This window comes from Polypterus senegalus, chromosome 1, assembly GCF_016835505.1.
Source record: "Polypterus senegalus isolate Bchr_013 chromosome 1, ASM1683550v1, whole genome shotgun sequence".
NCBI classification, from domain to species: domain Eukaryota; kingdom Metazoa; phylum Chordata; class Cladistia; order Polypteriformes; family Polypteridae; genus Polypterus; species Polypterus senegalus.
In genome coordinates, this window is record NC_053154.1 from 328,560,439 (window position 1) to 328,584,536 (window position 24,098).

General features: G+C 36.7%; 1 protein-coding gene across 2 annotated transcripts in view; it reads right to left on the reverse strand.

Annotated features, from left to right (window-relative positions):
- The window catches only part of LOC120516270 (protein transport protein Sec24A-like), a 71,329-nt gene that overhangs the window by 31,283 nt on the left and 15,948 nt on the right, over positions 1-24,098 (reverse strand). For both annotated transcript variants that reach the window (XM_039737834.1, XM_039737825.1), the window contains exons 3-9: positions 22,301-22,386; positions 15,007-15,143; positions 12,834-12,936; positions 8,594-8,717; positions 7,983-8,089; positions 4,160-4,272; positions 3,794-3,912 (exon numbers count right to left, since the gene is read on the reverse strand). In XM_039737834.1, coding sequence (XP_039593768.1) covers positions 3,794-3,912; positions 4,160-4,272; positions 7,983-8,089; positions 8,594-8,717; positions 12,834-12,936; positions 15,007-15,143; positions 22,301-22,386 — 789 coding nt within the window. The remainder of the gene's footprint in view (positions 1-3,793; positions 3,913-4,159; positions 4,273-7,982; positions 8,090-8,593; positions 8,718-12,833; positions 12,937-15,006; positions 15,144-22,300; positions 22,387-24,098) is intronic.

Below are 24,098 nucleotides of genomic sequence, written 5' to 3' on the forward strand. Positions count from 1 at the left end.
GCAAAAAATTGATAAAGCAATTAATAGCATGAGAGAATTTATCACAGGTTCTAAAATAATATTAATGAATTCTTTCCATGTTTTAAAAAATGTTTGTACATTTGCTCTAAGAGACAATTTGATTTTTTCTAATTTAAGGTAATATATAGCATTGCTTACCCACTGAGCTACAGAAGGTGGGTTGGAATTCTTTCAATTAAGCAAGATAAGTCTATGTACTAGTAGAGTAGTATATGCTATAACTAACTTATCCCTATGCACTTTAATGCCTTCCAGGAGTACACCAGAAATTGCTGGTAATAAAATTAGAAAGACTGTAACACTGAAGCTGTCTAGAAGTATGTAAAGATTTTTGTTCAAAATAAAGTTAATTTAGCCCATTCCCAAAGCATATGACCTGGTAAAGCTGGAGCTAGAAGGTAGTACTTGCAGATTGGGACTTGCCCTGGGTAAATTTTGAACAATTTTAAACAAGATAAATGTGATTGATGAAAGACCTTAAGTTGAATTATGGAATGCTAGGCAAATATAGGACTAAAGTACAGTACATTCTATATAAAACTGAGTTCTACTCTTTTTTTGAGATGCTGATTGAAAGTTCTTTTTCCCACTGTCCCTTAGGATCTTTGAAAAGTAAATTCTTAGAAATATTTGTATTTACTGTTGAAATGCTTTCTGAATCTTAAGAAGGCTAACCTGTACGGCCTCTGGGATTGATACAAGTGTGACATGTGGAAAGCTGGGTTGATTTCCTTTAACAAAACTTCTAATTTACATACAGGAAAAAAAGTGTGTAGCTGAAAAGTTCAACTTGGAGTGTAATTGTTCATAAGATGAAAATACATTGTCTATATGAAGATCTCAAAGTGTCTTAATCCCTAGTGTTGTCCATAAGTTGAACACTGAATTTGTTTGAGAAGGTGGAAAAAGGTGATTATCTTGCAGAGGAGCAATGCTTAAAAGCTTTTCTATCTTCAAGTGCCCTGCATAGGTTCCATATTTTAAGTAATTTGTGGAAAACTGGGTTGTTGGTAAAATAACGATAATATTAAATGGAGCACAAAGCAGGACACACGAGGATGATTGTAACACCCGGGGAAATAGGATTATTGACCTACTGTATGCAAACATTAAGGACGCATGCAGTGCCACCCCGCTGCCTGTGCTTGGGAATCAGATCATAACCTGGTTCTGCTTCAGCCTCACTACAAACCAAGAGTGAGGGAGCTACCTACAACCACACGCTCATTCAGGAAGTGGTCCCCTGAGGCAGAGCAGGCTCTGAGAGACTGATTTGGAACTACAGACTGGGATTATCCTGCTGGGGTCACATTTTGAGAACATTGAGGAGGTTGTTGCCTGCACTACTGACTACATCAACGTGTTTATGGACATTGTAGTTCCAGTAAGAAGAGTACGCTGCTATTCTAAAAACAAACCATGGATTACAAGTGACGTCAAGGGCCTTTTGAACCAGAAGAAAAAGGCTTTTAAAAGAGGTGATCAGCATGAGCTCAAGTGTGTGCAGAAGGAACTCCGAGTCCAGCTCAGGGCAGCGAAATAGCAGTACAGGAGAAAACTGGAGCAAAAGTTGCAGAATAACAGCATGAAGGAAGTGTGGGATGGGATGAAGATCATCACTGGCTGCAGCTTGAAGTGGGGTGCCTCCATTGAGAGAGATAGGGAGAAAGCAAACCTGATGAACAACTTTTTTAGCAGGTTTGACCACCCTAACCCACTCTCACTCTCACCTCAGAGTAATGCATCCTCCACCCATCCTTCTGCTGATACCAGCATAGGAGAGAGTTTCCTCCCACCCACAATTACAGCATCCAAGGTGAGCAGAGAGCTGAGGAGACAGCAAAGCAGTAGGTCCAGATGGAGTATCGCCACGACTGTTGAAGGCCTGTGCGTTGGAGCTGTGGAGTCCTCTACAGCACATCTTCAACCTGAGCCTGGAACAGTGGAGAGTCCCAGGCTTTGGAAAACATCTTGCATCACCCCAGTCCCAAAGGTATCACGTCCTGGTGAGCTGAATGACTTCAGGCCTGTTGCCCTGATGTTATATGTGTTGAAGACCATGGAGCGGCTGCTGCTTCACCACCTGAGGCCACAGGTCCAGTATGCCCTCAACCCTCTGCGGTTTACATACCAGGAGAAGGTGGGAGCAGAGCATGCCATCATCTACATGTTACACTGATCCCTCTCCCAATTGGACAGAGGCAGTGGTGCAGTAAGAATTATGTTTCTGGAATTCTCTAGCATCTTCAACACCATCCAACCTTTGTTCCTTAGGGACAAGCTGACAGAGATGGGAGTAGATTCATACCTGGTGGCATGGATCATGAAATATCTTACAGACAGACCTTAGTGTGTGTGTCTTGGGAACTGCAGGTCTGACATTGTGGTCAGCAGCACAAGAGCGCTGCAGGTGACTGTGCTTTCTCCGGTCCTGTTCAGCCTATATACATCGGACTTCCAATACAACTCAGAGTCCTGCCACGTGCAAAAGTTCACTGACGACACTGCTATTGTGGGCTGCAGGAGGAGGAGTATAGGGACTTAGTCAAGGACTTTGTTAAATGGTGCGACTCAAACCACCTACAACTGAACACCAGCAAAACCAAGGAGCTGGTGGTGGATTTTAGGAGGCCCAGGCCCCTCATGGACCCCGTGATCATCAGAGGTGACTGTGCAGAGGGTGCAGACCTATAAATACCTGGGAGTGCAGCTGGATGATAAATTGGACTGGACTGCCAATACTGATGCTCTGTGCAAGAGAGGACAGAGCCGACTATACTTCCTTAGAAGGCTGGCGTCCTTCAACATCTGCAATAAGATGCTGCAGATGTTCTATCAGACGGTTGTGTCGAGCGCCCTCATCTATGCGGTGGTGTGCTGGGGAGGCAGCATAAAGAGGAGGGATGCCTCATGCCTGGAAAAACTGGTGAGGAAGGCAAGGCTCTATTGTAGGCACGGAGCTGGACAGTTTGACATCTGTGGCAGAGCGACAGGCGCTGAGCAGGCTCCTGTCAATCATGGAAAATCCACTGTATCCACTGAACAGGATCATCTTCAGACAGAGGATCTAATCGAGTATAGTTTTTTAAAGAATGATTTCTTTATGTATGTGTGTGTGTGTACAGGTATGTATGTAAGGTAACAATTCATACTATGAAAAAAAAAAAATTAAAAATACATACATTAACTCCTCAAAAATAACATTAAGTCGACTTTTTAAAGTCCCTAAATTCCTACCGTCTACCACACTACTTGATAACTTATTCCATGTGTATATTGTTCTCTATGTAAAGGAAACCTTTGTGATGTTTGTGCAAAATTTAACCTTAACAAGTTTCTAACTGTGTCCTTGTGATCACGATGCACTGATTTTAAAATAACAGTCTTGATTCACTGTACTCATTCCCGTCATAATTTTAAACACTTCAGTCATGTCTCCTCTTTTGTTTAAAAGTAAGTAAGTAAAAGAATGTAAGTACATCCTGCATAATCCAATTTAGGATGATGGGGGGAGGTGCCTATCTCAGCAATATTATATTTAAAGCTGCAAATAGCCGTGGACAGAGCAATAACCCATCATAATGCCATCTTACACACAAGCCCACACAATGGTGTTGAAATAACAAGCACCAAAAATCAAAAAACACAAAGATGAGCAAATCTTAGAAACAAAAGCACTTGTGTAGCATTCTCTCCATCTCTGTGATATGTAATGATTACTTCAGAGTAGGCACCACTCAATAGCTCTCAGGTCTGAGAAATAAATGCTCACCTTTGGTGTCTGTCTTTGCTAAATTCAAAGGGCGAAAATGACTTGATTCAAGATCATAGAAATGAACAGTACTGTCAAAGGTAATAAATCCAATTTGTGCCTGTGAATTTTCTGATAAACTAAAAAAGAAAAAAGAAAAAAATATAAGTAGGGAATTTTCAATTGAAAACCATTTATTTTATGTTTATCAAAATCCCAGCCAAGAAGATTTTAAAAAGATTTTTCATTTTTAAATAAGGCACAAATGAATTAGGGATATAATTTGAACCTGTAACAAATTCATTTCTAGTCTTTTCTATGTTAAACTTTCAGCATGAAAAATAAGGTTTTAAATGACAGTATGGAACAATAAATTTAAGTACTTACATATTCAAAGTTTCAAGTAAAATGGGGCAAATAATCTTCAGGTAGCCTGTGCGGATAGCATTTTGGCTGACATCAAATACAAACAGGTATTTTATTGTCTGTGGAGTTTTATCCTGATGTAAAATATACAAATAAAAAAGTTAATGTCACTAGAATACTAAGTGCCTATACTTTAGCATGAGATTGTAACTCAAGGCTTACTGTATATGCATTTGTGTAAGTGTATTCCATTGGTGTAAAGTATATAGTATAGTTGTACATGGCAAAGATAAAAGATAATTTTAAAAATGTATGTGGCATTTTCATTTGTGAACAGTTACTATAGGTCTGAGTCAATTATTTGGGTATTAGTGTTGCAGTGTTTAGTATAATCAAACATGAAAGTCTCTCTACAACAGAACAAGAAAGTAAACATTAGAACTACACACTATATAAGTTCATTTTGAAATGGATACAAGGAGTATAGCATATCCCACCAATACTAAAACATTCAATCCAAAAGCTTTGGGTAAGAATCCCACACTAACAGAAATAAACACTTTCACATTTTAGCAGAAATTCCTAGCTGAAAATGGAACCTGAACTAAGCAGTGACAAGAGGCACACTATACTGTACACTGTACACAGAATCCTAATACAACTTAAAGAAGAGTCACATTGCAACACACCTACAAGAGCTGGACAAAATAAAAGAATGACCCTATAAAAAGGAGTTCAACTTTGAAGTAATAAAATCACAATTACAAATGCAACTTTAAAGGTGAGTCCTATTGGGCTGGCTGCCAATTAGCAATACAAAATGTGTCTGCTATAGAAGAAGTCTGACAATTAACAATTTGATGTTTGTGTTTTCAAAGGAACACGAGGCAACTAACATAGTTACAGGGAGGCCAAATAGTTGGTGTGCAAATGTGGGTGCATCAATCACAAATAACTTCAAAACTATTTCATGTGTGAAACCATCTCAGAAATATGACAGCATATGCCAAGTTATATATGGTTAAATGGATATGGTAGTTGCAAGTCAAAGCTCACTGCCAAGAACAGATAGATGCTTCACAGGACAGTTGTTAAATGCAACAAATATGTTGCCTCAAAGATTGCCACAGGAGTGAATTGGCACCTCCACTGCTCTCATCAAAATCTGCTCTACTTTAGTGCAGGGCTACCTTTTCAGAGACTACTTGTATCCAAGGCCAAAACACAAAGACACATAAAATGATGAGAATCACAATGGAAAAAAGCCATATGGTCTTATTAGTCAACATTTATATATTCAGACAGGTTTATACTTAGAGAAGGTTTCAACCTGCAATATTTTTATCAACACCTAAACATGAGGGGAAAGCAAAATGGAATAGCAACTATCTTTTAAATGTCATTAGATGCAATGATTGATCTGAGCTGCACAATGGACAAGGAATATGAGGCCATTTCACAGAATAGGTTGCATTGTATGGTGCAAACATGGTTCCCTCATAATGTTCCTGTATTCCAGGATGATCATGCCTCCAATGCACAGTGCTAAGCTATTCCAAGAGTCGTTTCAGGAACAGTATATCTAAAGAGTGGAAAGCTCTGGAGCTTTGATGTGATTTCAATTGCTTTAACCATTCAAAGAATTATAGGCTTTTCTTCTTCAAGAATGATGTAATATCCTAGTAGTCTTAGTTTAGGACTTATATGATAACGTTTAAAGGAATGAAGATGCCCTAAAGATAAAGGCCATCCATTCTCTATAGGCTTAGGGTATTTTCAACATTATTTTGAAAGTTTTTATATAATCAGACATATTGTTGGAGATATGTAAAAAATTTGCCAAACAAACAAAAGTCACTATATTAATTGGGAAAAACAAAAGAAGTAGTTGAGGACACAATTATAAAGAGGCTAAGAGAATGTCAAAGTGAAAAATAACATAAACTAACTGTTATAAAGTAGACGTAAGTAAGAGTAAGAGGCACAAAGTAGAACCACAGGTTAGATACACGATACCTAGCAAGGCTGAGACTTGAAAGAAAGCTGATAAAGTATTAGATGTTTGCTGAGACAGTAAAATTAATAATCTCACTCAGGTTACTATTCAGAAGTAAGTTTTGCTTGCTTGTATGACACTAGCTGGAGTTGGATGGTGTGATAGGACATTAAAGAATTTTTTTCTCTATAAATACAGTCAGGTCCATAAGTATTTGAACAGTGACACAATTTTCATACTTTTGGCTCTGTACACCACCACAGTGGATTTGAAACAAAGCAGTCAAGATGTGACTGAAGTGTAGACTATCAGCTTTAATTTAAGGGGCTTAACTAAAATATTGTATGAGCTGTTTAGAAAAGACAGACATTTATATACACAATCCTATTTTCAGGGACTCAAAAGTATTTGGACAAACTAACGTAATCAGAAATATACCGATCATTTTCAATATTTGGCTGAAAATCCTTTATAGTTAATAACTACCTAAAGTGTGGAGCCCATGTCCCTCCCCAATGTTGGGTTTCCACTCTATTGATACTTTGCCAGGCCTTTACTGCAGCTGCCTTTAGTTTCTGCTTGTACGCTGGACTTTCTGCCATCAGTTTTGTCTTCAGCAAGTGAAATGCATGTCCAGTTGAGTTGAGGTCAGTTGACTGACTTGGCTTTTGAAGAATATTCCACTTCTTTGCCTTGAAGAGCAATTGGTTTGCTTTCACAGTATGTTTTGGCTCATTGTCACCCTGTACTGTGAAGTTTCGTCCTATCAGTTTTGCAGCATTTGGCTGAATCTGAGTAGACAGTATAGCCTTGTGCACTTCACAAATCATCCTTCTACTTCTGCCATATTCTGTCATATCATCAATAAACACAAGTGACCCACTTCCATTTGCAGCCATGCAAGATCATGCCATAAAATTGACTCCACCATGTATCACAGATGACATGGTACTTATAGAATGATGAGCTGTTTCTTCTCTTCTCCATACTCTTCTCTTTCCAACATTCTTGTATGTATTGAACTTAGATTCCTCCGTCCAAAGAAAACTGTTCCAGAACTGTACTGTTTTTTTTTTTTATATTTTCTGGTAAAATCTAACATGTCCTTCCTATGCTTGAGGTTTACCAGTGGTTTGCACCTTCTGGTAAACCCTCTGTCTTTACTTCCATGAAGTCTTCTTGTAGACCTTGGCAATGATAGGTCTACATCCCAGAAAGTGTTCTTGATTTAGCTAAATATTGTTCTTCTTCACCAAGGACAGAATTCTGCAATCATCTAGCACAGTGGTCTTCCATGGTTTTCCTGACCTTCTGTTGTTGCAGAGTTCACCAGTGTGTTCCTTCTTGTTCAGAATGTACCAGATGGTTAATTTGATTACTCCTTGTGTTTCTACTCTCTCTGATGGGTTTGCTTTGTTTTTCCAGCCTACTAATGGGCCATTTTTAGTTGCATGGACAGCTCTTTCGACCTCATATTAAATTTACGGTGACAGCTTTCAAATGCAAATTCCACACTTGTAATCAATTCCAGACCTTTTACCTACTTAATAGTCAATTAAATAATAAGGGGAATGCTCCCACTTAGCTATGAAACAGCTTGTTAGTCAAACGTCCATATACTTTTGAGCTCCTGGAAAAGTTTTCGGGGTGGGTGACTGGTTCAGCTATGCTGAAAAATGTGTGTCATTCCTAAATGGCTCATATGATATTTTTGTTAAACCCCTTGAATTAAAGCTGAAAGTCTACACTTCGTTCACATAATGATTGCTTCATTTCAAATTGATTGTGGTGGCATACAGAGGCAAAATTAAATTGTCACTGTCCAAATAAGATAAAGAAGAGCAGTACCACAGAGTCAGGATGTGCAGGAAAGTCTACAGCCACATGCTTCATCCCAGTTAGTGTTGAGGAGTCCTGGATGCTGCCTTGAAAAGTATGGAGCAGCTCTGGTGCACCTAAAATCAATAAATTTGGAAATAAAAAAGTTACATTTATTAGTATAATTTTTTTTAAATGTTCAGTAAGGTTTTGACAAAACAGGTTACTCTTAGAATATCTGAAATGAGCAATTTAAAAGCATTTAATGGGGATATTAATCTTGTTTTGCTATCATTTAGAAATGCATTTATTTTCTGAAAACAGTAGGCTACTATACACTGCAATTCTCATCAGTTTCTAATATGTTTAGCATGTACCTGTGTTGTAGTATTTCCTTAGTACAACTTAAACTGGATACTAAACATGTATGCTCCTGATGAAACAAAGAAGTAACACCACAATTTCAAACAAACAGGTACATTTCTAAAAACTATGTGAAGTACAAGCATAACATAAAATCAATCAATTCTCAAGATTTAATATTTTAAGGATTAGAGAACATTGGCAGCAAAGGCTGTAAAAGAAACAATCAGTCCACAGAATTATGTTTAACATAACTTCCAGATTAGAAGGTATCATACTCATGTTTAGTTTCATGCAGCTGCTACACTTCCAGGAGTGATGGTCTGCAAAAGTGACCCATGGATTAATGTAGGTATGGCAGGCAAGACACTGTGGCAGTGTCTGATCAGTAACCAGAGTAGACTAAAAAGAGAAGAATACATAAATTAAAATTTACATAAAAAACAAGGGATATGTGATAATCTATAGAAAATATATTTAAGCAGTCTCTTTTTTAATTAGAAATTTAGTTTCAACTGATAGATGAATAAAGTGAATAGTCCAATACTATTGGGCTTTGGCTTTTATCATTTTCTGCTTTTGGCCATTCTTTGTTTACGAGGAGTCCAACTGTAGCTCATTCAAAAAAAAAACATTCTTAAAACCACTTAATCCATTTCAACGGTATGAGGGACCATATCTTCCCCTGGTTGCATCAGGCACAGAAGAAAAAACCAATACTAGATAGGGGGCCATTTGAAGGACCCAATCATGCATCTACCCATACATAGACATATACAGATTAAATTCACATCTGCAATTAGAAAAACATACATGTCTTACAGGAGGTGGGAGGGAAAACAGAGTACCTAGAAAAAACCATGCAGACACAGAAAGACTACATATGGAGAACACCCAGGATTTGAATGCAGGACACAAGATCCGTGAGGCAGCAGCATTACCCAATATAATAATAAAAAGTAATGATAAGTATTTCATTATTGTTTATCCAAATATTCAGGACAGGAACTGAATAAATCTACCTTAGAGACAAATTGCTAAAAATTTAGAAAGTAATTATGATCCCTAGAGTTGGGATACCTACACATGCAGTACAGAGAAAGGGTGAAGTGGGTTGATGCCCAAAATATAACTATTACTTATGTCTCCAAAAATGCTAGAAATTGCCCTGCTTGCATAACACAATTGTTTCTATTTACAAGTTAGAGACTTGTGCACTTTCCCAACTTTTCTAAACTTCAATCTGTATCTGGAATATAATTTCGATACAAATTGGAAGAATATAGGTATTGTTTTTAGACTTAATCATCTAATTTCCCACTGTGTACCTGTACATGATCTTTGGCAACAATGGGGAAAAACATCTCTCAATCAATATCTCAATGAAGGAATAGAATTTAGCCATAATACACATTCTTCATCAATTTAAGCAAAGCATAGTACCATTTAACTTAAAATTGTGAGCTTCACACATATTTCAGAAGTACAATTACCCAAAATATCTCAGGTACTAGAACCTAACTATGAATTATGTCATCAAGCACAGCCTTACTAGGTAATATATTTTGGGATTGTCCTAAATGAACAACACTTTGTGTGAAAATATTAATCTGTCTATGATACTATTGGACTTAAAATTGTTCCTAATCCTTTAATGGTACTGTCTTGTGAAAAACTTAATGAGTTATGGTTTTGTAATGATATATTCAGTGTTATTACCTAAACTACATTACTCGCACATTGAATTAATTTGTTAATGGGAAGAATTCTAACCCACCCTCTATAACTTAATGGGAAAGGCACACTGAAAAGCTTTTTAGGAATTTGGCAAGAACGTACTAATGTTGTTCTAACATTATTCTAAAATACAGTCATATGAAAAGTTTGGGAATCCTTCTCAGCCTGCATAATAGTTTACTGTATTTTCAACCAGAAAGATAACACTGGTATGTCTTTCATTTCCTAGGAACATCTGAGTACTGAGGTGTTTTCCAAACAAAGATTTTTAGTGAAGCAGTATTTAGTTGTATGAAATTAAATCAAATGTGAAAAACTGGCTGTGCACTAATGTTGGTCCCCTTGTCATTTTGCTGATTTGAATGCCTGTCACTACTCAATGCTGATTACTTGCAACACCAAATTGGTTGGATTAGGTCGTTAAACCTTGAACTTCATAGACAGGTGTGTCCAATCATGAGTGGTAAAAAGTATTTAAGGTGGTCAATTGCAAGTTGTGCTTCCCTTTGACTCTCCTCTGAAGAGTGACAGCATGGGATCCTCAAAGCAACTCTCAAAAGATCTGAAAACAAAGATTGTTCAGTATGATGGTTTAGGGGAAGGCTACAAAAAGCTATCTCAGAGGTTTAAACTGTCAGTTTCAACTGTAAGGAATTGAATCAGGAAATGGAAGGCCACAGGCTCAGTTGCTGTTAAACCTAGCAGGTCTGGCAGACCAAGAAAAATACAGTAGCGGAATATGCGCAGGATTGTGAGAATGGTTACAGACAAACCACAGATCACCTCCAAAGACCTGCAAGAAGATCTTGCTGCAGATGGTGTATCTGTACATCGTTCTACATTTCAGCGCAATTTGCACAAAGAACATCTGTATGGCAGGGTGATGAAAAAGAAGTCCTTTCTGTACTCACGCCACAAACAGAGTCGCTTGTTGTATGTAAATGCTCATTTAGACAAATCAGATTCATTTTGGAATAAAGAGCTTTGGACTGATGAGACAAAAAGTGAGTTATTTGGTCATAACAAAAAGCACTTTGAATGGCGGAAGAACACCTCATTCCAAGAAAAACACCTGCTACCTACTGTCAAATTTGGTGGAGGTTCCATCATGCTGTGGGGCTGCATGGCTAATTCAAAGACTGGGGCCCTTGTTAAAGTCAATGGTCGGATGAATTGGTCAACCCAATATCAACAAATTCTTCAGGATAATGTTCAAGCATCAGTCACAAAGTTGAAGTTACGCAGGGGTTGGATATTCCAACAAGACAATGACCCAAAACACAGTTCAAAATCTACAAAGGCATTCATGCAGAGGGAGAAGTACAATATTCTGGAATGGCCGCCACAGGCCCCTGACTTGAATATCATCGAAAATCTATGAGATGATTTGAAGCAGGCTGTCCATGCTCAGCAGCCATCAAATTTAATTGAACTGGAGAGATTTTGCGGTGGGCTGGTGTCCTGCCCGGGGTTTGTTCCTGCCTTGCGCCCTGTGTTGGCTGGGATTGGCTCCAGCAGACCCTCATGACCCTGTAGTTAGAATATAGCAGGTTGGGTAATGGATGGATGGAGAGATTTTGTATGGAAGAATGGTCAAAAATACCTCCATACAGAATCCAGACACTCGTCAAAGGCTATAGGAGGTGTCTAGATGCTGTTATATTTGCAAAAGGAGGCTCAACTAAATGATTGATGTCATATCTCTGTTGGGGTTCCCAAATTTATGCACCTGTCTAATTTTGTTATGATGCATATTGCATATTTTCTGTTAATCCAATAAGCATAATGTCACTACTGAAATACTACTGTTTCCATAAGGCATGTCATATATTAAAAGGAAGTTGCTTCTTTGAAAGCTCAGCCAATGATAAACAAAAATCCAAAGAATTAAGAGGGGTTCCCATACTTTTTCATATGACTGTAAGCCAGACAAACCTCAGCCTCTGTTCTGTTTTCTTATGTATGTTTAAATATATATGAGGAACTATTTTATAATGAGCCTTATGTTTACCTCACTCTTAAAGTGGAGCAGTCGTGGGGTTTCAAATGTTGGTTGTTTTTTAAGCGGATTGTGTTTTACTTATTGTAAAAGTAGCATAATCTTTATGCTTAATAAAATTTATAAAAAAAAATATATACTTAATGTACTATGGCACAAAGTCAAATGGGACAGATACATTTTTACATGTAAATATGTATACATTCTATATCTAATTGCTACATTTACATAGTCAGTATTCTAAAACGAACAGCATTGAATATGGACCAATATGCCTACACAAACTAACAATATACCATATGTGCATTTTTTGCCTCTTTGAAGTTTTTGCTGGCAGTACACATATGGTTTCATCCATGTAACAAGATGTTGCTCCACATATAGTTTCACTTCTGTAAGTTTTGCTTGCACCGAGGGACATTCGTAAAGTGGAATTAAACATGCATCCTTGCAGTAACCTGTATTTTAAATCACTTTTCTTGTTTAAGACACAAGTGGATGACATGAATTAGATATCTTGCACAGAGATTGACTTAAAAACAATAACCCCGACTTTAAAAATACAACCAGAGTGTACATCATGTTGGAACAGAAATCCATAAATGAATGGATGATACATGAGAACAAATGGCATTTCAGGTTTCATCCCTGTCAAGGTAGACTCTATCTGTCATAAGCATGTACTGTATTGAAAGTGAGTTCGGAAAATGGATGAAAGGTGGACTGATCTGCAGGAGAAAGTCTCAATTTGTCATAATTGTATTAAGGGGTGAAATACTTACCGTTGAATTTTGAAATGGATAAAATATAAACCCCAAAGGAATCTTTATTTTTTTCAGAAGTTCTTCTGTGTCTGGGACTCTTGTCAACGTACACCGAAGGACTCTAGAATTACAGTATAATAATGTCAAGCAAGGTTAGAACATAAAGCCTTGATTCAATTACATTTCCTTAAATTTTATCTTTCCCAAAGGACTCTGAAATCATGACAAAGGAAACTGGGGAATCTCTTCATTATCTACCTGCTTACATACTATCAAACAGAATACTAACAAACATTTCTTGGAGTGTTTTACCTATATTACACATGCTTATTTATTATCTAGACTGTGCAAAATTCTTCAGGGTGAAAAGGCTAAAACCTTAGAGCCACTATATGAGTCCTTGCAGCTTTCTGCACATAAGAGCCACCTGAAGCAAGCAGTTTCTTCTCGCCTTGTCTACTTCTGCTAGCATGCGTATCCACTGTTCTAAATATGGTAGTACTGGTTCATCTGAAGTACCAATTAACTGTAATTTCCCATGTGACCTAAGCAAGAGGCAAACAACACCTCCAATCTAAGGCTTAGTTCACATTAGGCACAATGTTTGGCAAATAACAATCCATGTAAATGTGACCCTGCTTTTTTAAAATTTCAATGTGATTAAAATTTCTCTTAATTTTCAACATTACCTGGGAACAAACTAAGATACTTGAGAAACATACTTTCTTTTTAGTAAAATATTTACATCAGTAATGATGCAACCCTAGGTAATATCAGGATGAGCACAGACATAAAAAAAGGGCTGCTGTGTAACAGCGCTCAAAACTTGGGATTGCTAATACTGGAAAACACAACATTATTCAAAATAGTTTAACTACTGACAATTTGTATTGGTAAGTGTTGTAGAAATCTCTTTTTAAATACAGATTTTACATATTGCAGTAATATGCAGTCACAAACATCTTTTGGTATCCGTGCAGAAAAGCAGCATAGCCTCATCACAAATAAAAATGCCTACTAACCAGAAACAGATTGTTTTAAAGATAATGTTATCCATACATGCAACCCATTTTTGAATCCACTTACTTCATTTCAGGCTTGTGGGTTTTTTTCCAGAAGCACTAGTCACACAGGGGCAATGCACCCTGAACTCAATGTTAGATTTTAAAATCCATCAACACAAGACAGACATGCACAAAATCAGTACCACAAATAAATGTGTTTGTTTGTAGCCACTTTCACTCAGACATTTCAGGGAAATGATTAGAATACTAGCATATTTGAGGCCCTCTGGAGCTACTTTAAATCACCTTCATTTAATTTTTGCAGCCATCAAACAGTTTTATTTGATAATGCCAGGTGTTACTTTTTTCCATATTTATTTTTGCTCATGTAATATTCCAAAACTCTTCCTATTTTGTGTAACTAAAATTTGTAGCCAACAAACACATTTTTAAGGCAAATGCTATCCATTTGTTTCGCTGTTTTTAGAGAAGAAATCTAAGACAATAATAAAAAATGGTACTGTTTTCAAAAATTGGACATTTCTTTTTACCTTATCTTGTAATGGAGTGGAACGTTATAGTAAATTCTCTTTCAGACAGGTGTGTATAAAACATAACCATTTAAAGAAGTCATATGCACATGATTCATGTGCATGAACCAAGATACAAAATTAATGCAGACAATGTTGAAGTGTCCTTCTACAACATGTGTCTGCTATTAATAAATAACATGTAATAACATCATGAATTTACTTTCAGCCATGGCCTTTTCACAAAACATTTCACTACTTCTAAGAATTTTTTTATGTGATTTTATTCCTTGTATTGCAAACTGGTAAAGGTATTTACTACAAATTATCAAGTATTATTTAGATAACACTCTACTCTTCAACATCTAGGTGTATCTCCCCATTTTTATTTTATGTTAAGCTACAAGGCAATACAGGTACTCTGTATGTTCCCATTCCCTTTTTATATGCTAATGAGGAATACATTTCACTAATAACACCGTTTTTCTCTGATCAGAGACATCTTGGAAACAAAAAGCCTCGTGTCTGTTTCTAATCCTCTATGCCACAGGTCTGCTTGTAAAATAAGATGCCTAGGATATTCTTTCATTATTCTAGTGTTTTGTCATTAGATGACTGTCAGCTATAGTAATTTATCACTTTCTATGCAATCCTTACTCAGTTTCACAGCTCATTTCCTTTACTTCTGTGAGTAAGATGGGGTCTTCAGGAAGAAAAGACTTGTCTTGCAGAAGATTAACAGGCTGGATTCTTTCCTTGAGTGCCTCTTTGTTGATTGTTAATAGTGCGTCTTCCTATCCAAGTAAATAAAGTCAGTATTAGCAAGAGAAGATAATCCAAGAAAAACTAATGTTCCCCTGCATTTCCAGTGCCTTTCTACAACAAAACAAAGGGACTGGATCCTAAATTGGTCTTTATACATTATAAACTGCTCAAAAAAATTAAAGGAACACTTTTTAATCCGAGTATATGTCAGTGAAACTTCTGAGCTACTGATCTGGTAAGTTATGTAGCAGAGGGGGTTGTTAATCAGTTTCAGTTGCTTTGGTGTTAATGAAATTGCCAACAGGTGCACTAGAAGGGCAACAATGAGACGACCCCTAAAACAGGAATGAATGGTTTAACAGGTGGAGGCCACTGACATTTTTTCCCTTCTCATCTGTTTTTTCACTAGTTTTTCTTTTGGTTACGGTCATTGTCACTACTGGTAGCATGAGGCGATACCTGGACCCTACAGAGGTGGCACAGGTAGTCCAACTTCTCCAGGATGGCACATCAATACATGCCATTGCCAGAAGGTTTGCTGTGTCTCCTAGCACAGTCTCAAGAGCATGGAGGAGATTCCAGGAGACAGGCAGTTACTCTAGGAGAGCTGGAAAGGGCCATAGAAGGTCCTTAACCCATCAGCAGGACCAGTATCTGCTCCTTTGGAGAAGAAGGAACAGGATTAGCACTGCCAGAACCCTACAAAATGACCTCCAGCAGACCACTGGTGTGAATGTCTCTGACCAAACAATCAGAAACAGACTTCAAGAGGGTGGTCTGAGGGCCCTAAGTCCTCTAGTGGGCCCTGTGCTCATTGCCTGGCACCATGGAACTCGATTGGCATTTTCCATAGAATACCAGAACTGGCAGGTGCTTTTCACGGATAACAGCAGGTTCACCCTGAGCACATGTGACAGACGTGAAAGAGTCTGGAGAATCCTTGGAGAACGTTATGCTGCCTGTAACATCGTTCAGCACGACCAGTTTCGTGGTGGGTCAGTGATGGTCTGGGGAAGTGTAGAGGGATACACAGACCTCTACACTCTACAGGCTAGACAACGGCACCTTGACTGCCATTAGGTATCAGGATGAAATCCTTGGACCCATTGTCAGACCCTATGCTGGTGCAGTGGGTCCTGGGTTCCTCCTGGTGCACGACATTGCCCAGCCTCATGTGGCGAGAGTATACAGGCAGTTCCTGGTGGATAAAGGAATTGATACCATTGACTGGCCCCCAAGTTCACTCACCTGACCTCAATACAATAGAACACCTCTGGGACATCATGTTTCAGTCCATCTGACACCGATGGTTGCACCTCACACTGTCCAGGAGCTCAGTGATGCCCTGCTCCAGATCTGGGAGGAAATCCCCCAGGACACCATCCGTTGTCTCATCAGGAGCATGACCCCCTCCAACGTTGTCAGGCATGCATACAAGCACATGGGGTTTACATAAAACAGTACGATTATGAGTTGCAGCAAAATGGACTAGCCTGCCTCATCATTTTTTCACTTTGATTTTCAGGGTGTCTTTGAATTCAGCCCACTGTAGGTTGATCATTTTCATTTCCATCAAACGATGTGGCATCCTTTCGTTCCTAACACATTACCCAGTACATATCAGTAGAGATAGCCGGTATGATTTTTTTTCCCATTGAGAACTGATGTGTTTTCAAAGTGTTCCTTTAATTTTTTTGAGCAGTTTATATACTGTGAATAAAAACATTTGGAAAAATCTCATCTATAAAGTACTAAATTTATTTAGTTACAGTATATTTTTAGATCTACCTGCTTGCTTACTGCTTTTGTTGTGTGTACTGCTATATTACTGTGCTCCTGTTTCAGGACTCCACACTGGCACTAACTTATTTACCATACAGTATTTGCCTTTTCATATTGTGCACTTAATTTAAATACATGAATAGTATTTTGTTGCAGTTTACAAACTTATGCTGGACACTATTACTAGCTATACACAGGACTACAATTATAATGTTAACAGATAGTCAACTGCAAAATCAGCAAAAGAACAATTAAAATCACACAAACCATGCTGTACCCTGTCAGCATTTTTATTAAACACAAACAAGTTGTATTAACTCTAATTTCTATTGATGGAAAAAAAAAGTTAATATGACAAAGTTGCAGTTTAAAAAGTACAGAAAACGCGCATCATACACATAGTCTCAGCTTTACATGGACAATTCTGGAGGGTAAAATAATACTGATAGGAGGTGGGAACAAGCAAAAATGGATATCTGCAATGAATAAAGCATGTAAATCTAATGAATATCAATTTAGCAAGCAAGTGGGGATAACACTCTCTTCTGGATGGCTCATGCTCAGATATCCCAGACATATTTTGCTTTTCCTCAGTTATTTAGTTCATTACAGCTTAAAAGTGTAATGCTAGTAAACAAAAGTGGAATTTCACATTCAGTAAACAAAATCATGTGTTCATACTGAATATGAATACGAACATTACCTTGTTAATCTGAGTTTTGCTATGGTCTAAATTGCCAGAATGTCTTGATCATTGAAAAAGCCATCATTTCTTTAACAGCCAGACAACTTTTTTATTTTTGTTTCCAAACTGCTAGGAGCAGTTAATCCCATATAAGGTCTAAGCACCCACTGAGTCCTTGTCACCAAGAAGCCACATTCCTTAACATTTTTCTTACAAGCAGTCTATGACAGCCGGCAGCCTCGCTATTGCCTTTTTCAAGGAGAACAAGCATATGTATGACATGGTAGCGCAGCGATAGCACTGCTGCCTCACAGCAAGATGACTAGGGTACAGTGTCCAAGATCCTCCCTGCATGTAGTATGAATATTCTCCCCATTTCTGTGTGGTGCTCCAGTGTCCTCCCACTGTCTAAAGACATGCAAGTTAGGTGAACTGGTGATGCTAAATTGACCCTAGTGTGTGTTTGGTGTGTGGATGTGTAGGTATGTGAGTGTCCAAGGTTTGCTCCTGCTTTGTATCCTATGCTAGCTAGGATAGTCTCCAGACCTATGCTTTGTCTTTTCACAACATTAAAACATATCCTAGGGGATGGCAACATATTCAATAAAAAAATGCTGTCCATTTACCAGCTATACAAATGGCAACCACCATTATTAAAATACTTATTGTATGGGAGCTATACTTATGATCATCATGAATTCTTGAACTCAACAGAAAAATCTTAGTGTTGACAATTTTGCTTTAAATAAGACACTGAGAAAAATGAGTGAAGTAAGTGTATCACTGTTATGTACAAGACTGTAAAATTCAGCTATATAATAACTGAGTTTGCCTGTATACACATAATCAGAGTTCAGCATGCCTTTTTGAAAACCTTATTTTATAAAACCATGCAGAACACATTTTTAATTGAATTCATAAAATACAAATACAGGTCAAATTGTGTTACAACGAAGTGCTAGGGACCTAAAAAATATTTCGTTGTAATGAAAATTTGGTAGTAATGAGATTCTGAATTTGTCGCTGTAGTGCTTTCTTTAACTTGCATCTAGGCATGTGCAATAATTTCAATAGCTTCTTTCATGTTAATTTTCATCTCCTCCTGTCTAGTTATGCTGGCGAGAATTTTTCTCAGCATTTCCTTACAATAATACACTTTCAGGATGCGAATGATGCGCCGTGAGGATAAATGAATAAACAGTCTTCCACAGACACGGTGATTGCACTTTGGGATGGTCTTCGTCGTGTCGTCCCATTGGGGGAGGTCCCAAAAGAGTTTATAAACCTCACAACAGTGATTTTGCTTTTTCTTGAATGAGTGGCCCACTAACAGGAATGTTTCTTGAACGAGCATTACTGAACCACATAAAAACTGCTTTGTCAACATCTTCAAATGCAGCACTTCACATACGTTTGCGCTGAGGCCCAAGGTGTGCAATTCGAGATTTTTCTTCCATTTTTGCTCAGTCTTTCACGAAAGTTGACAGTGTCAATGGTAAAATTTTGAAATCACCGATAAAGTCTTTTTTTCTTTTTGCCAGAATTGAGAGCCGCAAAAATGTCAAGTTTTTTTCCCAATGTGAACTGTTGTTGTTTTTTCGTGTCTGCCATTACTATAGGAGGGTGACAGTGAGTTAAATTCCAATGGATGTTTTTCAAATGTTGAAGAGCAATACGCAAAATGTATCAATGAAAACTATAGAAAACAAACACAGCAAGAAAAACAGAGAAAAATGTACAATGTTTCTTTTCGGGGATCATTGTGCACAACTGAGCTGCATCCACAGAACTAACTGCTCTGTGGATGATTCCTGTAGGCATTTCAAGGTCAAATTGTTGTAATGAGAGTATCTGCTGAATTTATTTCGTAGTAATGAGATTTTTATACACTCTGTCTTATGGGGAAACTGTTGGGACCATAAAAATACTTCATTGTAATGAAAATTTTGTCGTAACGATGTTCGTTGTAACGGAATTGACCTGTAAATTGTAAACAGCACTCTTTCGACATACAAGACTACATTAAATTAAATATTTTTTGCTTTTCATTTGCTTTTTCAATATCGGTCTTTCATTCTTTTGTAATTTTATTTCGTCTATTGAATGACTGGCACAAACAATACACAATACTTGCTTGCATTACATTTTGAGTTGCCTTCTCCAATTGTATTTTTAACATTGTCGAAACTCAGCTATATAAAGGAAATGAAAAGACTTGTGGCAAAACAAAATCTTGCTGGGTTCACAATTGTATTTGTACATTTTATATAGTGATGTATTTTCTATTAGTAATTATAAGCATTTTTTAATAAACATAAGCTTATAATAATAAGTTTAGATGGTGAAACAATATTTTTGTGATTTTTGGATTTACAAACTGTGTGAATCACATATCTGAGGTGAAACTGTAAAATGTGCATGACAATAATATTGTCATAATGTATTTGATTGACATAGTATTCAACACATGGAGGATTATTTTTATTGGAACATTTACATATATCTATATGGGAAATATTTTTGCATCTAAATTTCAGTCTTCCAGCAACTATGTTTCTTTCATTATTTGTAAATATGAAATTTTGTTATAAGATACCAGCTTTTCTAATTCAATTCAATATTGGTGGTAGAAACTACACAATCATGCAATAACAAAGACAGATGCATTATGTTTACAAGGAACCATGCTTTTCAAAATGTTCATCCACAGATGATCTGAGGCAGTGTTGGGAAAGAGACATTTCAATCACAGTTTAAAAAAAAATAGAATCCATCTGTGCAAAATATGCTTTAATTTAAGTAAAATATCAATCTGTGCAAAATATGCTTTAATTGAAGTAAAAATTGTGTAATATATATACTTTTCTTGATTTGGGATACTCAAAATATATCCTGGCCAAGACCATAATTGTAATACAGTATTGTCAAATACCTGTATTACTTGACCATATGTTTTTGGGTTGTTGTTAGTGTTGATTGCTGAAATTTTCCATAGCACGTTTGAAGACCTAGTTTGCTGAATATTTTCTGAAAATTCTCAGTGCAGCTGGATTAGGCAAACTTTTTTTCCCCAGTGCCCCATGATGCTTTACAAGGCCAGCTTGGCATCACAGAGCTGCAGTAGCCATGCTTGATGGAGATTTCACTACTTTATTACTACTGCACTACCTGGCCGATTTGCATTGAGGATGCACAGAACTTTCACGTATGTGTACTGTAAGCATATTCCTCCACATACTTTATAAGCGCTGATTGATCTGTTTCATAAATGCATGAATACTGTACAGCTCAGACATGCATGCATGAATAATTTACACATGATGTCTCTACCCAATCGGTACTCCAGCTAGATTTGAATGAAGCAAGTATTAAAAAAAAAAAAAGTATTAACATTAGCTAGCCATAATAAGAAATATGAAAATACTTTGTTGTTGTGCAGAGATTCATTGTACGTTATGTCTTCATTGTTAGATTATGCTCTTCACTATGCAATGCAAATTGGGTACTTACAGGAATAGCCAACACCAAGTATATAATGTATTTCATTTACCTCACAGGCTTAGTGGGTGCTAGTTAGTCATAGGAATAAGAGCTCAGGAGACAAAGAGAGTATAACCTAACTCTTGAATGCATGCTGGTACCATGATTAGCACTGCTGCCTCTCAGTTAATGTCATATTTTTAGCCACAATAATTAGTCCAATATAGTTTGCAGATGATTCCCGAACCCTCATGGACACTTACAAGAACATTGCACCATTATAATCTACTCAGAACTAGTTCAGTTTCTCTTTCCCCATTCACTTCACTGCATTTGCTGAGTGCACTAGAATTCCCAACATTTCAGTGTTTTTGCCAAACTCAAGACAAAGTGAATTCAGCATAGTTCTCTTGTCACTACTTGTCACACATTCAAACCATGCTGAGAAAAAAAACTTTTTCCTGTCTGTCAGACAGCACTGAAACTGCTATTTCAGCATTGCATTGATCACCTGTTATCTTACTTAACAGAAAAACTCTGAAACCACTCACTATATTACTGTAGGAAAAGGACCTCATCTACTTTTAAAAATGAGAAAAAAGCCAACACAATTTTCTGTCCATCAGAGAAATTCCCTAAAGTTTCTTTAAATTTGTCAAAGTTTACTTATGTACTCTTTAAGGAAGCATAAAAGCATAAAGGCCTCTGATTAACATTTAGAAACTTCTATGTCTTTTGATTAACTGTAATTATATATTGTGCTTTTTCATTTCATTTATCACCAGAAGTGCTGGGAAGGGTGATAAAGCTAAATTTGATATAAAGTATAGTTTTATTGAATGTATGCTCAATTGCTCTGTATTAAAATTATTGCAATATAATTTTATAAATATAGTAAAGGAAGAAACATTATTATTATTATTTCTATCCAACATCAATTTTCATAAAATACAATATCCATTTGTTTGTTGCAATAGTATACGTTACAAAAATTAAAATATACATTAATGCATTTTTCTAAACATGTCAATTAAAATATTGTAGAAAGCTATCCTAGAATCAGCTAGCCTTGTGCAGGACACCACTCCATTAAAAACATACCACTGCTCAGACTGTTGGTCATGCATAAAGGGTTGATTTCAAATCAACAATTAACAAAGCAAACAGTATGAGAAAGAAAGAAAGAAAGAAAGAAAGGAGTAAATTAAATAGTTGAAGTTAAGTTTCTGTTTCACAAACCTGTTTTCCAAATATCTGACTTGAACCCTTTGCTTTTGAAATGTCTGTATGTTCAAATGCCTGATGCAAAACACAGCTACAGAATTCTACAAAATACAATGAAAAAGACATAATATTAGTATTAACTGACATGCAATTAATGAAAAATACCACTTTAAAATTAACTTAAGGAAAAAAAGATTTTACATTTGAAATAAAATTAATTTACATACTGGAGAAAGTTTCGTACTTAAAGAAGAGTAATATTTAAGTGAAATTCAAATTTAAAATGCCACAAATTACTGATGCTTTAATTTTTCGAATCATTAATTTTGTTTTTTTTTTATTTGTCCCAAATTTAAGGCTATCTTTGTGAAATCAAACTTTTCATCTGAAGAGAAACCATTTTGTCTGAACTACTATAAAACACCTTTGCTCTGTTTTCAAGGTGAATCATGCAGGTCATCAGACTTCAGCTATCACTGATGTCTGTTTACATTCAACTGAACTGACCCTAAATGCAGTAATTACTCATAATTGAAGACTGCATCTTATTTTCTACCATATCAAATAAATACTGTATGTGTGATATGTTCTTTTATGTTCATCATATTTAATTGTTATACTAAGGAAATTGCTTTTTGCTTCAAAAACCTTACTAACAATGCTGCTGAGTCATTTTCAGCAATTAAGTACTGTGTATTGTTTCAACAGACCCTGTAACTATGTGCTTCTGTAGCACATTACATATTGCATCATTAGAGAGATGTGCCTCTATATCAGGGCAACACAATTTGGGAACACTAACTAGAAAAATATTTTGTAATGATAAAAAGCAGCTCATTTAATCATCCTAGCAATCTTGATATTGGTACAATTTTACAATATATTTAATTCTCTATATCCCATACTGAAATTTAAGCCATATATGGACTTCAAAGGTGAAATTAACATCTGCCTTTACAAATTATTACCCAGTTTTTATTACATGAATCCAAAGTTGCCAGAAATTGGTTTGGGCCACTGTTTTAATTCCTTTATTGTCTGCTATTTGATCCAGCCACAGAGGATGCACAAACCAGTGTGTTTCTTCAAGCCGGTCCCAAGCCCGGATAAATGGGGAGGGTTACATCAGGAAGGGCATCTGGTGTAAAATTTTGCCAAATCCATATGCGGACAGATGATCCGCTGTGGCAACCCCTAACGGGAGCAGCCAAAAGAAGAAGAAGAAGATTTGATCCAGGCCTCTACTCTCTGTGTCAGGTGCTATATACCTGTAGCTCTCTAATAACACAGTAATCATTTGATAAGAGGAACTGGGGAAACAAACAGTGGGAGTTCAGCATGTGGTTTCACTCTACTATGAGTACCACAGAGCTTTGCAAAAGTCATCATTTGAATCCCTTCAGTGTTGTGATTTTAGTCTTCTTTAACCATCATTTTTGTACTTTGGAATTATATTTTTGTTTAGTGATTTATTATTTTTGGTAATTTGCTATGTATATTCTGTCTTTATTAACCTCTTTTTAGATACCATTTGCTGACTTTTTATGTGTATGGCTTACTGTTTGTTTTTACAAGAATGTTTACAAATCATGGACTTTAAGTACATATCAATTGTTTTCCTACTTTTCATCATGCTTTAGCTTATGCTAGCTGTTTAAGATCTGCTCTCAAATAATGGGTGCTTCACAGGATGCAACCCTACTCATTTTCATCATAGCACTGCTTTTTAAGATGCATGTCTGAAAGAAGGAAAAAAAACACATTTGGCAATACAAACACTGGGTTATTGCTATTGCTTTCTATTTAAATGCAA